Source organism: Cuculus canorus, chromosome 11 (genome assembly GCF_017976375.1).
Source record: "Cuculus canorus isolate bCucCan1 chromosome 11, bCucCan1.pri, whole genome shotgun sequence".
Taxonomy (NCBI): domain Eukaryota; kingdom Metazoa; phylum Chordata; class Aves; order Cuculiformes; family Cuculidae; genus Cuculus; species Cuculus canorus.
The window spans coordinates 3,235,946-3,252,975 of NC_071411.1; the positions used below are offsets into that span (position 1 = coordinate 3,235,946).

A 17,030-nucleotide genomic window follows, 5' to 3' on the forward strand; every position below is an offset into this window, starting at 1 on the left:
CCAGGCCCCACAGCACCCCCACAGCCTATACCCCAAGGCAAGGAGGTTCTCCTCCTGGGAGGATCCCACGGTGCCCAGCACACTCCCAAGCCGGGAGGACCCATGAGATCTGCCCATTTCAGGTAAGCAGGGAAGTTCTCCCTCCAGCTGGGAGACGTGTGCACCAAAGGTTGGCTCTTCAGCACGGCTGTGCAAACGTGACGATGGAAACATTGCCAAGAGCACCAGAATCACAAAATTGTTTGGGTTGGAAGGGACCTTAAAGCCTATCCAGTCCCACCTCCTGCCATGGGCAGGGACACCTCCCACTGGATCAGGTTGTTCCAAGCCCCATCCAACCTGGCCTTGAACATCTCCAGGGATGGGGCAGCCACAGCTTCCCTGGGCAACCTGGGCCTCACCACTCTCATCGTGTAGAATTTCTTCCTAATGTCCAGTCTAAATCTCTCCCCTTCCTATTTAAAGCTATTCCCACTCATCCTGTCACTACAGGCTTTCTCAGACGCCTCCTTCAGGGACTGGAAGGCCACTATAACGTCTCTCAGAACCCTCTCTTCTCCAGGCAGAAGAGGGAAGTGAGGCAAGGAGCCACATCCAGGCAGTTACTCGGCTTAACCCTTTCAGTCACCAGCTGAAAGAACAGCTACCACCAACGGCACACGCTCCACGCAGCCACAAGCTCCTGGAGTAAGCAGGATCGGCCTTTGTCACATAGACATATGAAGAAAAATCATTGTGCCACGCAGAACATCACCATATCCTCAGCTTGACCAGCGTCCAGAAGGCAGCAGCGAGTTATGAGCCGCATGGAAGATGCCTGCAGGGAGCAGAAACAGCAAAGGAGAACCAAAGTGACAGGTTTTTGGCACTGGGTCACAGCACTGATTCAGCCTGTTTAGTGACAACAAAATGGTGCATTTCCAACTGTATCGCATTATCAGGAAAGACTGGAGGGTTGGAGTGAGCACAAAGAAATCTAAGGTTGGTCACTGGGGAAAGACTTCCTTACAGGTGGCAAATTCATGGCCCCAAGTAGCGGTCACCTGGCCCGTCTCGGCCACAGCTAAGCAGCTGAGTTACCCTCTGCCAGAACATCCCTAGGGGTTCGTGACGCTCAACCGCCAGCAGGAACCACCCCAGAGCGCCCTCTCCCCATGTGCCGATGTGAGCATGTACCTGTGATGTCTGCTCAGAAGTGATACTGGTTAACTTCAAACTCCACCTGAAGCCTCAGGTGACGGCCACGTCTGCGGCCGAGTAGCAGAAAGGCTCTCGGCACTCCTCCCCCAGCAGTGCCGGCTGCTGTGCTCCAAGGAGACAGGGAGGGAGCAAAGGATGCTAGAGACCTGTGCTCTGGAAGCAAGCCCACAGCTCTCTTCCCTGACACGCTACGTTCAAATCTCTCATGAGCTCTTCATCCACACAAACTGTATCTCAAAAGAGGAAGCAATTTATATACATCGCCCCTGACAAGGAGAACAAGGATTGAAGAGCGACGTTTGCCTGCGACGGCAGTTCTGTTGCAGAGCTGAAATAGATCCCAGCTTTCTTAGAGACGCACATAAAGCTTACTACAACCTAAATCCAGGTTAAATATGCAGATAAACATCAACAAGAGCATCTTCTTTCCCATTACACTTCCTTCCCAAAACTACAGCTGATCAGGTCATGCCAGTTGAGGAGCACTTGGACACCAACCGTTTCTAAAAGCAAGAGAAGAAACGCAGAGCCCTGCTCTCGCGTCACAAATCTTTGCAAAACGATTCGCTTCCCTCTCCTCCTACTCACTTGTGTTTCAAAAAGCATTTTGTTCAAAAGCAGATCATTAAAGACGTTATGCAATAAGTGATCCGCACCACGAGGCTGGCTAGTTTTAGCCCAGCTACTTAGATCATCGTTGGGTTTAATTTTCTAGTTAGCTGGTGACTCAGGTCCAGAGATGACCCTGCAGGCAGAGGATGCTCCTGACCATCTCCCTTCCTGGCCAAAAGAGTCAATACTACAGTGCTCTGATGGTTTTGCCTATTCAGTTATGAGCTCAGCTGTGGTATCCGTCCAATTCCCAGCTCCCAGACAGGAAGGAAAGTGGGCAGTGCTTGAAGATTCTTACTTTTTCACAGATCACAGTTATGTTTAACATACTCCATACCCATAGCAGCCAAAAAAGCCATTTGCAGCAGCGCCGGGCTCCCCAGGGGCCAATCTCCGCACAAAGAACTGTTGCTATAAGTTTAGTGAGGTCATATGTCTGGCAAATGTAATGGCAACAAATTAAACTACTTTAAGAACCTGGCTTCTAGCCTGCCTTGGAGATCCAAAACAAAATCCTTAACTCTTTGTAGCCTCCTCACGCACACAGTTCACCACAAGAGGTTTTGGAGGCAGGGTATAGCCTCGGGCGGCGCAGGAGTGATGTCAGCCCAAGCACAAACCATGTGCTCCTTCTCACTCGGCTGTTTCACCGCTCCCCCGAGTTAACAGCTTCACAAATCAGTCACTGCAGATGTTCCCAAGTCAGAAAAGACCGTGAATACAAATAGAAAAGGGGATTTAACTCGCTCCAGAGGCTACTCTCTCCTTGATGCTCAAAAACTACGGTGCTTAGAAGACAGAGTTAAGCACAGAGCCTAGGGACAAGCAATAGGGTTTGGGCCCCTCGGATGTGTTTTTGAGGTTATTGCTCAATATTTAGACACAAGGATTATAATTTAAATCTTGTATTTTCGACACCTTCTGTCTCTCAAGCAACAGCCACCCTTTGGAAGTCCTGGTACATTCCAAGTCCTGATATCCCTGCTATCCTTCTCCAGGTGAGAGGGTGAAAAGAGGGGAAACGAAGAGACCAAACTGCTGAAATTTGGAACGAGGAAATGATTGATATGAAGAGTGCTGTCAGAAGAAATTCCCTTCAGATTCCCTTTCTTCCCACCTAAATTGTATAGACATTGTTAGATCCGCTCTCCTCCGACCTCCCCACTCCCACCCACCCTGGGTAACCTCCACCATGTGCTGTATTGATCAAACGAGTGCTTTTAAGAAGCCGAGTCCAGAAAAGCAACTTCCCTACATCCCACTGGCTTGCCCTTCAGCACCCAAGCATCTCATCTGTTTTAGAAGCACAATTAAACCTTTTAAACGGATTCACTCAGAACATCTGAAAAAAAAAAATTGCCTATATCAAATGGGCCCAAGTAATTTGTACAGCCGTTCTCCCTAAAATACTATATACAAATGGCTTCTGTGGTCTCTGAGACATTAGAAACTACACACTAAAAGGAAGAAAAGGCTATTTTTAAAGCAAAGCTTAGAAAATGATGAATGTTGGAACAGTTTAAACTTTTTCCCCCCCCCTTCCACACCCCTACGCCAAAGTCCAGTCCACAACATTAAGGATCAAGTTGAAAAATTAGGCCCTTGCAACTCATTTTTGTCATCGCTTCAGTGGCAGCAGATCAGGGCAGGAACAGCAAATTGGCCGCACGTCCCTCCGAGTCCCCTCCTCCTCACCCACCCACATCACAACATCAGTTCATTTCAATGAAATTTTATGTCAGTCTCTCAGCCGAAACCACTGAAAGCTTCTAGCAAAAGCATGGAAAAATATCACTGAATTGATTCCGTTAAGTGTAATCGAAGAGAAAATAATGATTTGTCAGACTCGGAGCCTGGAAACAGAAAATAAACAGCCTGTGGCAGAGCAGAGAGAAACTCAGATTTATAATCAACCCAACAAGCGTGGAAATGAGAAAGCTCTCAAACAAAGAGTGAAATATTGTGATAACGCCAACAAGGAGAGGTAGAAAGTACCAGCAGGGAAGGAGACCAGAAGCTTCCTGGTGATGACAGGGGAACGCAAACAGCTTCACCCAGATGAGGACTGAACACTACTGAGATGCTGTTCCTGCGGACACAGTTTGCAAGAGGAATGAGTGCAAAAAAACAACCCCAAACCAAAGCCCCACAGGCTGGCTTTCCAATCTCCCAAGCCCCGTGTGAAATAAGGATGCCAGGCAGTCCTCAGGCAAGCATCCAGAACGCTCACAGCACATCTGGACGTTGGGGCCTCGGAAGCTGCACGAGGCTGGCAGGTGGTGCCAGCAGGAGGGAGCAGCAAGGGGTAGGGGCCGAGGCAGCTCCCCCCGTTTGAAGGCGTCAGAGACAGCAGTGAGGAGGGTTTCATTAATGCTGAGGTGCTCAGGTTCCCACAGCTCATTTCTCCAGGAATGTGGGTAATAGTTTACTGCAGGAAAGGAGACCTCCAGTGTGTGTTAGCAGAAGAGGTGTTGGAGAACAGGATCTCCCAGAAGTCCAAATTCTTGTGCAACTACATATTGAACACCTGCTAAAGCCCTGAAAGAGTCAGGAGGGGCGATGAGGGGAGTAGGGTGAGAGCGTAGGTGTGAGTGATGAGCATATTCGACTGTGAAAACATCTGCGAAATGACCAAAAATTAAAGGCAGTCCAGTGCGAGGAGAGGGAAATTCCACGGTGGAGCAAATGTTCTGCTATTTGGTTGTCTTCCCTCTCCTTTTACCCAGCTTTAATTTAAAAAGCAGATGAAGACAAAGCAAAATCTGCTTGGAATCCACCCTGCATCCGATCTGCCAGGGCCTCTTTTCAAGCCTCAAGCAATTGTTTTTCATTAATTGCACAGGGGAGGAGGTTAAATGGCTTTAAATAGGAAGGGGGGAGATTTACATTAGACAAGAAGAAATTCTTCCCGGTGAAGGTGGGGAGGCCCTGGCCCAGGCTGCCCAGAGCAGTGGGGCTGCCCCATCCCTGGAGGGATTCAAGGCCAGGTTGCAGCCCCTGATCCAGTGGGAGATGTCCCTGCCCATGGCAGGGGGTGGGACTGGATGGGCTTTAATGTCTCTTTGAACCCAACACATTTTCCGATTCTAAATCCCACCACTGGATTTAATCACCTCTGCACAAACACCATCCATTTATGAGCTGAACTCCCACCGCCCCAAATCCCCTGAGAGCTCTTTGCTTGTCACCTATAGCCACCACACTCCTCAGCAACAAACCTGATGCAGCCCATGCCAGACACGTCGCAACTTCAAGATGCTTAAATGTTTTAAAACTAATCAGCAGGACCAAAGGCAGGAGAGATGAAACCTTCCTAGTTAGTACTCCAACCACACACCCGCTGCTTTATCTCTGGAAAACAGTTCACAATAGTTACCCATGCTTATGATTAAAATATTCCATTTATTTTAGTACAGTAACAAAGCTTATTTACAGATACAATAACTGTACATTCCAATTGAAAAATAGCTTGCACTCTAAATTGTTAAAGCAAGTCACACACAGTCTGTTCGGAACACAAACAACCTCAAACCTCCCAACGCCTTCAGCTCCTGTCTTCTTTCCGGAACTCAGCTCGTTTTGTTCTGAATGATTTTCTGCTGATTCTCAAGACATTCCTTCAGCTTGTCTTCAGTGAGTGTCAGCCTCTGCTCCAGGATGGAAACAGTCTGCGAAACAAAACGAAAGCTGCAGTTGAGCTACTCGCAAAGACAAGCTACGCACTGTACTCTCAGCAGGTAATAAGATGCTAAATTCACAGAAGTATTTTGCAGTGTTTCAGGGCTGTAAACTCCAGTATCAGCATTTTAGCAGGCTAGAGCCCCACATGACTTCAAAGAGGAGCAACAGAGGCTGGCAAGCATGGAGCTCTCCTGCAGACAACACCGAGCACTCGTTGTGGCACTCAGTGCCTTCAAATTGTGTTTCCTTTCACAGACGAGTTCTAACCTTGCTGTTCATGAGCCACCAGACACTGGAGAGCCACCAGAGACACTTCTGCTAATGAGAATGAGGTTATGAACAATTTTGCCCAGTCTTAGCTTTGATTTTGCTCCTCTGCTTCCGACTCTTCCCTGCACGCTATCAGTTTGCTGCAATTAAAACACACAACCTGCTGGACAGGCATGATGACAAGCAAGAAAACCCTCCCAGAGTACAGCAGTGCAACAGGCAGTGGAGAGGAACCGAAACCCAAAGTGACAATATCTACCTCAACATAATGCCCACATATTTTTGTGTAATCCAGTTACCCCACAAAGGACTGTTTTATCTTCCTCCTCAAGCTGAAGTCATCATGTACAGGATGCACAGGAAGAACATTTTAACCACGTGGCAATAAAAGCTTCTGCTGAAAACCTTTTATTGATTACTCCGAGGTAATCAAGGGACCTCGCCACACAGAACTGCTTTCAGCTTCCAAAGACACCGGAACGGTTGATAATAGGCGGTGATGATTTAATGCTTTAATATCCATAAACTTATCAGCAACAATCAATAGCTTCACATTTTGAGCGTTTTTACTGCATAAATAACATCCTCTGTTAAAAACAAAGGATGTTCAGAACCTTGGACTTCAATAAAGTAATTCAAATAAACTTGGAACCGCTGTTTGTATAGAAGTTATAGATAGAAAGCCTTTTAATAGCGCATTTCGTAAGCACATCTTTAAGTGCCTGACAAAAGAAAGCAGGTCTCATTATCCCCATTTTACAGCTGGGGAAACGAAAGCACAAAGAAAGGAAATAGCTTGGCTAAGGCCACTTGAGAGTAGCAAAAGTCTCCTGTAAAATGATGTGGGGAATGAGAAGAATGGCAGGGGGAAGAGAAAACAGATGTAGTAAAAACAACACCGAGCACTCTGGCAAAGCCATCTTGCAAGATTGCGTATGAACAAAGTCAAAGGCTTGTGTTCATAATGTGCTTTTTTTTTCCTCCTCAAACAGAGTTCAAAGTTTATTTCCGCTGCAGACAAAGCTTATTCCTATGCTGACCTGCGATGAGCTGGAAGAGCCAACTCCTGCTGCCTAACGCAGCACAGCTGTAGAAAGCTTCACCTGAAAGAAACTACTCTGCATCAAATATTCCTGTGGGCTACAGCACCAACTTCACTTAAATTTTTTCCTCCTCTATTGCCACCCCTTCGAGGCACAAGAACTGCAGTACACAGAACCAGAAGAAGAGTTGTGGAGCCAGCAGGTAACATTCTAGGTGCCGCAGGGCCAGCAGGAGCCCTCCCGCCTATTCAAAGGAAAGCGGATTCCATCTTTTTCACACCCAGCCATGCTGTTGCCTAGGGCAGCAGTAAAACTACTGCAGGCAGGACACAGCAGGGTCAATGTCTACCAGAGCATAGATCTTATCCTGCAAGCATCTAGACAGGATGAAAAGCAGTAGGGATCCTGCCTTCCCTATTTAGAAAAGGATAACTAGTAACTCCAGACTGGGTTAGAACAGACGGGGTGAAACATTGCATCAAATGTCTTTTACAAAGATAATCAAATGCATTAATGTTCTAGTCACGCTGCCCTGCTAGAAGCAAAGCCCCAGATTACCTGCGGTTCCGATATCTCATGATTTATTGCCACCACGATCCCGCAATACCAGTTAAGTGCTGCTACACACACCACCGTGAGACTACGGGCAAGTAAAGCAGATTTCAGTAAGAGTTGGATTTGTAAAAAAGCTGTAAGGAAAATGTTTATTGGAATGGAAACTGCACGTAAGTATAAGCAGAAAACTTGTAGTGAGTATTTTTTGGAAACTAGAATTGGAAAAGTATCAGTCAAAAATGAAATCCAGGAAGTCCAAAGCAGGAACCCATGACAACAGCCCATTTAGACTTCAGTATATGATGCCCAAAATACACAGGACATCTGACATCCTGGGGAGGTAAGGGAAGCACAGATACTGCACAGTTGCGATTAGTGCTGTACTGTAACTTACATAGGAGAGAAAAGCTCCTTTATTCATGCCTAACAGAGTTCTGCAATATTTCCACACTGCTATTTTATAAAGCAAGTCCTTGTTGGTGGGCAAATTAAACTGCATCTATTCAACTCCTGCATGGTTTTGCCGTTTCTTTTCAGATGATAACGAAGCAACAATAAAGCCCAGGAGGAAAATGCTGTGAGCCAGGCTCACTGAGGATTTGTTGGAGCCAGGTTCACACTCGAGCAGGTTCTCTGTGGCAGGATCTGGGCTTCCCGTTGTGTCAGGAGGACAGTGCTTGTCTCCATAACACACTAGGAAGTAAATGCTGGATATTTCATTAAGGTCCTGGCTCAAACTGGCAGAAGGATGACAGCTTAGGCTTAAATATGAAGAAAGATCAACCTATTTATTTTGTTTTAAGGAGTATTTCTGATGTTACAGTACTGACTGAGCATTACTATGGACACCGGAACAGAATACAGAGTTCTCCACACAAAAGAAAAGCCTAAATCGCTTCTACCAACACCTCCTGCAACGTTTGTCTTCATTCATCTTCACAGACTTAGTCTAGAAAAAAAAGCCTGCTCTTCTCTTTGGAATCATTAACGAGAAACTACATAGAAAACAAAAAATACGAAGAAATGTTTTGCTGTGAGGATGGGGAGGCCCTGGCCCAGGCTGCCCAGAGCAGTGGGGGCTGCCCCATCCCTGGAGGGGTTCCAGGCCAGGTTGGATGGGGCTTGGAGCCCCTGATCCAGGGAAAGGTGTCCCTGCCCATAGGAGGGGTGGAACTGAATGGGCTTTGAGATCCCTTCCAACCCAAACCATTCCACAACTCTATGATTTACTAAAGTTCTGGGGAATATTCACTCCCATTCTCCCCAGGATGGGCAAACGCAGCACCCAGCAGTCAAACTCGCTTACACAACAAGCCCCCTGTGCTATTGCTCTATGTTATTTTCATTCCCTCAACACAATTAACAGTGATTTGTGAGGATGTTCCAAGATGCCTTTATCAGTATCTTCTCCTTGGTCTCTGTTATTCCCTCTCTGATTAAGTAGCAGTTTAAGAACAGCGAGCCTCAGGGCTGAGAGTTTTGCAGCAGCCCTGGAGGGGCAATCAGCCCTGCCTCTTTGGAGGACCACAGATAAGGGGAACCAGGTGCTAAAGGAATGCCAAGAGAAACCAGTTCTACAGCTGCCAAAGGAAATCTGAAAAGCAGAGTCCGGAGCAAGCAGAGGCAGGCAGGCAGCCTCTGGAGCAGCGGCCGGAGCTCTGCCATGAGAGAGCGTGACCTAGACAGATGGCTGATCCTCTGCTAAAGCAGGACTTAACCTGGAGCTGGGGGCAAAGTGGGCAAGAGCACGCTATGGTGGAATAAGGTTAGCGGGATGAGGCTAGCAAGAGATGACAGCCTCCAGCTCACATCTTACTATTACCTCTGTCAGCAGAAATTGAAAGGGGCACAAGCCTTACGAGAGGCGTGAGGGACCTGGGGTTGTTTAGCCTGGAGAAAAGGAGGCTGAGGGGAGACCTCATCGCTGTCTACAACTCTGAAAGGATGTGGTAGCGAGGTGGGTGCTGCTCTCTTCTCCCAAGTAAGAAGCAAAAGCACAAGAGGAAATGGCTTCAAGTTGCACCACTAGAGGTTCAGATTGGGTATCAGAAAAAATTTCTTCACCGAAAAGGTTTCTCAGGCCCTGGCACAGCTGCCCAGGGAGGTGGTGGAGTCCCCATCCCTGGAGGGATTTAAAAGATGGGCAGACGAGGCACTCAGGGATGTGTTTTTGTAGTGGACAGGTATGGTTGGACTCCATCTCAAAGGTCTTTTCCAATAAAACAATTCTATGATTCTATTAAAGTATTTTTTCTCCTTACTTTTACATCATATCAGGTTTAGCATGATAAATCCCAAAATGATAGCCAAAGGCAAAAAAAATATTAGGAAAATAAATTAGGTTCATAGTCATACAATTTCCTAAAGCAGTTTATCACAACTTTAAGTTTCCCCCTCTGGTGCATTACATCATGTTAACACATTGCTGGGAACTGCAACAAGAACAAAAAGTGCAGGAACCCAAGGTACTACATCTGAAACGCACCCAAGCTCCCACAGAGCTAACAAATTCCAGGTTCCTGGAAAACCCATGGATCATTTCTAGAAACATCACTGGGACTCTGTCATTTCCCTTCAACTTTATGGTCCTGCTTACGCCGTAAGTGTTCTCTTTAAACAAGCAGCACTCCTGAATTATAAACCAATGATTTACAACAGAGAACCAGGAACATCCCCAGCCCTTCTTCAAGAAGGGGAAAAAATCCTGACACCTGCTATGTGTTATTTATGAAAGCTTTTTGTTCTGTTTTTGAGGAAAGGGTGGTTTCCTCCTTTCACGAGAAGTCAGCAGGCTCAGAGCTGCCATACAAAACACACAACACTACTTTGAATCTGTCCCACGCAGGAAACAGCATCCACTTGAGCTTTAGCAGAAACGGCTCAGAAGGACAACCAACCCAACCCCTCCAGCCGCTGTTTCCATTTCACTTGGATCTTTGCTAGCAATCAGCACATCATGGCTCATCCTGGTCAACATCTAATTGCACAAAAGAGGGGTAGCTGTGGCTCTATGAGAGCTGTGTTCCCTTCTCTGTTACAGGCCATCAAGACTGGGAAAAAACAACGTTTAGCTAAGCAAGCAGGTGCCCTCCAGCTACCTTCCACAGCACCGCCTTGCTACCTGCCTGCATCCCACCTCTTTGATGAGCCTCCTTCCTTACTCTAGGAATAAGGACTTATTCCAGACTCATTTGCTTAAGTTTGTTTGGTATTGGCTTGTTTCACTGCTAAATATCAAAACCTTGGCATGAAAATGAAGAATTATGAAACCATTTCAAGTGTGTCAGGAACTTGGAGGAATGCATTAAAATGGTGTAAACACAGACTACAACATACAGAGATTAGAACCAATGGGAAATTAAATACTTCAAAGGGTGGCAAAAAGAGCTACAAAAAAGGTAAAAGGTTGCCGAATGCAGTTACTCAAGGCAGCTTGTTGGGTTTTTTTATTATAATTTCAGGCCCATTTCCAATTATATCCTATAATCTACTAATTTATTCCTCCCCCATCGATCTCAATTTCTCTTTCTGCTAGGTTTAAAACGTTTGAAATTTTCTACGGTTACACAATATCTTCAAGAGTGATATTGCTTATATCTAGTTTAAATCCCACACATACTGTTTACTGCAATATTTGCCTCCTCTAAACACCTATGAAGTTGAAATACATCCATCATCAGAAGTGTGGATCTGATCTATGTAAGGAAAGATAGCGATCACATTCCAAGATAACTACAGAGACGTAAGAACAATAATGAAATGTTTTGTGTATACACTGGGCTGCATTTTACTCACAAGCACAAGGGCCAAATGATTTCCACCCCCCTCAGTGTTCAGCATTTTAGAGATCACAGAAAAAGCCCTATCTTGCATTTCTGCCAAACAACCTTAAATACCTTTAGGGTTTCATCTTACGCTATTTTAGCCTCTCTGTAGTCCTGCAATGTTTTTTAATTCCTAAATCAGCCATACTTCAATCCTCTGATGGGCTCCCCAACCCGTCAGCTTACACTTTTGGACACATACTTCCCAGGAGCGGAGAGCAAACTCGGACTAGGAATTTGTATGTTCAGTACCAAGTATTCAAGATCTGCTTGTTCTTCTTCAGAAACACTACTCAATCTCACAGAAAAACTCTCCCACACAGATTTTTCCATCCTACGACCATGGTCTCATCTACAGGAGATCACCAATGTTTACTATCCCACGCTTTCTCCCTGCTTCTCACATCCCTCAAAAATACATCATGAAATTCAGCCCCAGACAATGATCAGAAAGGGTATTTCTTCACAGGGGCAATGAGCAGCTATTTAAACAAAAACCAACTCTATCCCCAAAATTCTCGTTAGGTAAAAACATACTGTGATGATCACAAGTTACAGTTGGTACTGTTCAAGCATTGCTTAGTGACCGAGGAAGAACTGTATGTTAATGCTTTAGCAAGGGATTAGTTGTTTGCCGGCTGTGGGTGAAAAGCATCTTTCAGAGATGAGGCACAGAAAGCCCAGACTTGTTGATGGGAGGAGAAAACTGCAGAAATTGGACTGTGTAGGTGAAAGTTGGATGGGGGAAAGGAGCGGGATCTGAACAGAGTTTACCTCTAGACTGCAGTATAATGGAGGAGGGAAGAGAGACAGAGATTACTCACCAAAACAGAGCGCTACTGCCAATCGTTCCTTTAGGCATCACCTTAGATAAACCTTGGCTAATAGCACAAGGTACCAGAGTTGGCTCAAGTAGAGCTCTGCTACACTGCAGCATAAAGGGTTTAGGAAAAAAGCAGGGCCTAAGCTGGAAGTCAAGTGAGGGAACTGATAGAAATAAGCTGATAAGCGGACGAAGACAGATCTATAAAAAAACCTACTAGAAAGCTGAGGTTTTGAACTAGCTTTTATTCTATGAAACTATTGCAAAATATTCCCAATTCTTCCAGTTACAGGTACCTTTCTTCACTGCAAAATTAAAGAGTAAACTATACCTGAGTCAGAACATCCAGCTGTCCCATAATGTGTTCCAAGGTATTTGCCAAAACAGCCTCCTCCTGCTGCACGTGGTTCCTACCAGGATCCTGAGTTTTTGTTTTCTTCACGTGAACACCACAATCCATTTCTGATTGCTAGAAAAATAAACAGACAAACTGCTACTGCAATGCAAACAACTGGAGAAGGATTGCTGTTTCATGGAGGGTAAAGAGGAAAGAACACTATGTTTAGATAGTCTATGCTGTTAAAAGTGGGCAAAAGAAAAGAGGAATTGTTTGTTCTTGCCACAACTGGAAAAGGAAAAGCTGTGGAGGGGTTTTGTTGTTGTTGGGGCGTGTTTGTCTTTAAACCTTCATCACAAAAGGCAAATCACAGGTAGTAAACTTGAAGCAATCCTGCAAGGTTCAAGTGTTGCACACGCAAAGAGCACGTTCAGGTGGGCAGAGACTGCACAGGTAAAGGAAGACTCACTGGAGCCACATGGAAGTACTGCATCCAGATTATAAGAATTAAAGCAAGCAACCCTCACAGAAGTCCAATTATTTTACCCCAGCAGGGCAGTAAAAGCCTCTCTCCATGTCTGGTAGTTGTTAGAAGGCAAGGAGGCTGTACTGTAGTTAAGTTCAGCAGAGCAAGACATTCCAGTCTGCACTAAAGCAGACAGTTTTGATTTAGATGTTTTAATTTTGTTGATATCTTGAACCTGTTTTCCTTCCTCAATGAGGTTAAGAACAAGTTTACTTTGAAGTTCCATTTTCAACTGTTTCAGTTATGTAGGCTTGAATATGTCATTCAGAATAAATTAACTCTTAAAAGCACAAATAGATCTTTACTAGAGAACTTATTCTCCTGTCCTTCTCTTTCAAGTGGTATCTTTCTTCTAGAACAAATGCTGTTTGCGCTATTTATCTGCATTGCTGCCAGTAAAAGAAGTTCAGAGTTTATCTAACCCAACAAGATAGCCAACTGATCAAGCAATTGCAGACTTAAGATTCTCAATTTACACTAACGGGCAAGATTTGAATCCAAAGCTCCATAGGTCAGTGCCTCACCACCCTCATCATGAAGAATTTCTTCCTAACGTCTAATCTAATTCTTCCCCCTCCAACTGAATTATCTTCTTACCAAGAGCTGATAAAGCCAGCCTTACAAGGCTGCTATTTGCCATTTCAATTTAAAAGCAAAACCAAAAAACCCCAAAGTACTGCTTTTCAATGGGTAATTAGCATCAAAAAGCATATTTTCTCTTATTTTAAGGCTGCCTATGCTATTTTGATGATGTAACTTTAGGCCAGTCAATCATGGCACAGCAGGAATGTGAGTGAGCTAACACTGCATACAACCTGCACTTAAAAACCCCAAGTGATGATGAGCTATCCACTTCAAAACCCATTAGAACCAGCTGACTCACAGGAGCAGAAAAATGACTGTACCAACATATTCTCTCCCTCTCTGGCATATGTCTGACAGCTTTTTAGAAAAAGCTGTTGGGTCGAACTCGGAGATGATATTTTCTTTGCTACAGTCCCCAGAGTTTAGGAGTCTGGCATATTAGCAAGGGCAATACTGCATATACGTTCCCACAGCTGGTGTTTTACTGGTCTGAAGGTCCCTCATCGTATCACACTGAAGCCAGAGACAGCAGCAGATGATTGTCGTTGATGTTACCTTCTGCTGATCAGCTCACACGCTCCGTACCACCTCCACGAAAAGCCAAGCAAGCCTCCTCCATGAAGCCTGTGCTGGCTCCTGAAGATATTCCGGAACAGTGGCAACACTCCCAAGAACAGAAGCATATCTATGTTTATAAATACAAGCATGGCAGTATGGCATACCACCCCACTTCAACCACCACAGCTGCTTGAAACATTCCTCACAAACCCCCATCATCAAGAGGGCAGAATCATAGAATGGGCTGGGTTGGAAGGGACCTTAAAGATCATCCAGTTCCAACCCTCCTGCCCCGGGCAGGGACACCTTCCTCTGCATCACATTGCTCAAAGCCCCATGCAACCTGGCCTTGAACACCTCCAGGGAGGTGGTTTCCATGACTTTTCTGGGCACCACCCTTGCAAAGAAGTTCTGAGTTAGTTCACCTATCTAAAGTAGGGACAGCAAATAAAAGCTACGTTACTGCGCCATGGCGCGTGACTTCCACAAGGGAGGCTTTCAACTGACTGTGGTCTCTGAATATCCACTTGTAGGAACACGTACATCCTACCTAATCTGCCCTGCCCCAGCAGGTGCAAAAAAACAAGTACCCAACACCCACACCTACAGACAGCACTTTGAACACTGCCCAAAAACAGCCAGGCAGAGAAACTGAAGCCAGTTCTCCCTGGCTTCTTACTCATCCCACCTACTCATCACATCAAGCTGCAATGTGAAGTCTGGGATCCGTCCAACTAGGCTTCTCAAAGAAGAATTCAACAAGGGTTAAACCTGGATTTGCCCAACACAGGCACGCCCAGCACAAGCTCACAAAAATGCCTGCAAACCCTCAACCAGACACACACAGAAACACTGCAAGTTGTAAACGCCGCCTGCGATGTACAGAACGGCAGCAGGACAAGAGCAAAGGATCGGCTGATGGAAGGCTGCTCTAAGGTCTCCCCAGAGCCTTCTCTTCTCCAGGCTGAACAACCCCAGCTCTCTCAGCCTGTCAGTGAGGTGAACCAGCAACTGGTGATTTAAATTCTAACAGATTTCTAAAACCTGTAAAAACATAGAAAGAGCCCTGAAATATGCATCGACTTCGTGACAGTCTCAGTCCTGATGAACATCACTATCAGAGGCTCCTGTGCTCCCTCCCACCTGACTCACCTACAAGGTGAGGTCCCCGCTGCAGCCTGGGGACAGGCAGCAGGAACAATGACACCACTGCAGAGCTTTGAACTGTCACAGTCAGAGTTCAAGCGTGCCAGTTATTCAGCACAACCGAACAAACACATTTGCCATTAAATATCTTATTACAACATCTGTTTATTAAGCACCAGGAGTGTAGCGAGAAGCAGCTGAACATTAAAGGAAGAATAGATGAGCGGTTTCAGAATACAATGCAGCTCAGTGACAAAGGGAAAACAGAAGTGATTTATTTATAGCAACCACTTAAAGACAGCACAGCACAACTACTTGGGGGAAGGGGAAAATTAATCAGCCTTCATTCCAGAGGTCTCTTACCGAGCCTCTTATGAAAACTATTCTGGCTAAACAGCATTCTAGACAGCTATTAAGAGTGCGGATCAGCGGGTGGGGGGCAAGCCTGAGCTACCCAACGCACGCACATCTGTAGTAACACTGCAAGAGACAATTAAAAAAATACCATTTTGCCTTCTGAATGATATTTAGAAGAAATATTGACAGTATAACTACCTACCTAACTTTACGCCTACTAATAAAAAGTTGGATTCTTAGAATTCTGTCTAAAGGAAATATTTATTTTCCTTTCTCTTCAACCGTCTCCACTGGAAAGGAAGAGCTGAGTGGTGTGAGGAGGGTAGGCTCAACTCTACCTTTAAGTTTCTTTAAACTAATTTCCACTGTATATCTGCTGTTTGGATTTTTTCGGTTTTAAAGAGAATATTATGCCATTAAGAATTAATTTTCAAGTATCTAGAAAGATGGCATTCCCATGAAGCAATACATACATCCAATGTATTCAATTCAATAAAATGTATTAAAATTCAAGAAGTGCGTCTAAACTCACTATCTTAGCTGCAAAAATTTCCCTAGAAACAAGAGGAGTAGAAAATTCCCAGATGTGGGGTACACTGTTTATTGAGAGCCCAATTCTTCTAATCCAAGTGAGACAGAAATACCATTAAAAGTCTTCTATTTCAAGGAATCATTTTCACCACAGGTATAGTGATGTTTTAAATGCATTCGCAGAGAGCAACAGTGACATCCACTGGAAGCACATTAGCTTCAAGGTAAGCTCCACGGGAAGGCCAGACAGAGCACACCTGCCAGGCTGGAGGACTCGGAGAAAACAGAGAGGTAACTTCATTTCTCCCTGCCAAATACAAAATATCATTGACTGAACCCAGCTCTCCAAGCACAAGCACTTTTCTCCCAACTGGAAAAGCATCGGCAGCACTGAAATGTCTGGAGTAATCAACCTTCAAGACTTACATTACTCCAACATCTATTGTCCAAATCAGCATAACAACTGGGATTAGAATACAAGTTTAATTAGCTCTGTGAAACAATTTATAGGACCATTCAGCCCTTCTCACTTCTTACTCAGGATGCCAGTTGTGATAACAGAAAGGGATTTGGGAGGGTGGCGGAGAAAAAAGGAAGGGAGGTGAAAACATTACTTCCTTTTCATTTTTGTTTGCATTTTTGCTTCACACCAAAAGGTCAGTCGGGTTAGATAAGCAAGAGGCCAGAAATAATTGAGACAGAGCCTTTCTCCCTGTTGGAGCTACTAAAAATACCATGTTAAAACATTAAAACTTGGCACCTCTACAGTAATGGTCGTGTTTTGCCAAAGACCAATAAATATTAAGTCTGTGATAACCCTGAGAAGAAATGGGGTTAATAAGTGCATCTCACACCCCTGTAAATCCCAAGACACTCTTGGGCCAAAGCTTAAGGGAACCACTGGCAATGGCAGGCAGATGGAGGGAGGTTTGTATAATTTAAGTGAAGGAGGTTATCTGGACCAGGGTGAAGGAGTTCGGAT

General features: G+C 45.1%; 1 protein-coding gene across 1 annotated transcript in view; it reads right to left on the reverse strand.

Annotated features, from left to right (window-relative positions):
* Nucleotides 1-5,165: 5,165 nt before the first annotated feature.
* POC1A (POC1 centriolar protein A) overlaps nt 5,166-17,030 on the reverse strand; it is a 37,344-nt gene continuing 25,479 nt past the window's right edge. Inside the window, exons 10-11 of the mRNA XM_054076858.1 lie at nt 12,340-12,477; nt 5,166-5,480 (exon numbers count right to left, since the gene is read on the reverse strand). Coding sequence (XP_053932833.1) covers nt 5,382-5,480; nt 12,340-12,477 — 237 coding nt within the window. The 3' untranslated portion in view covers nt 5,166-5,381. The remainder of the gene's footprint in view (nt 5,481-12,339; nt 12,478-17,030) is intronic.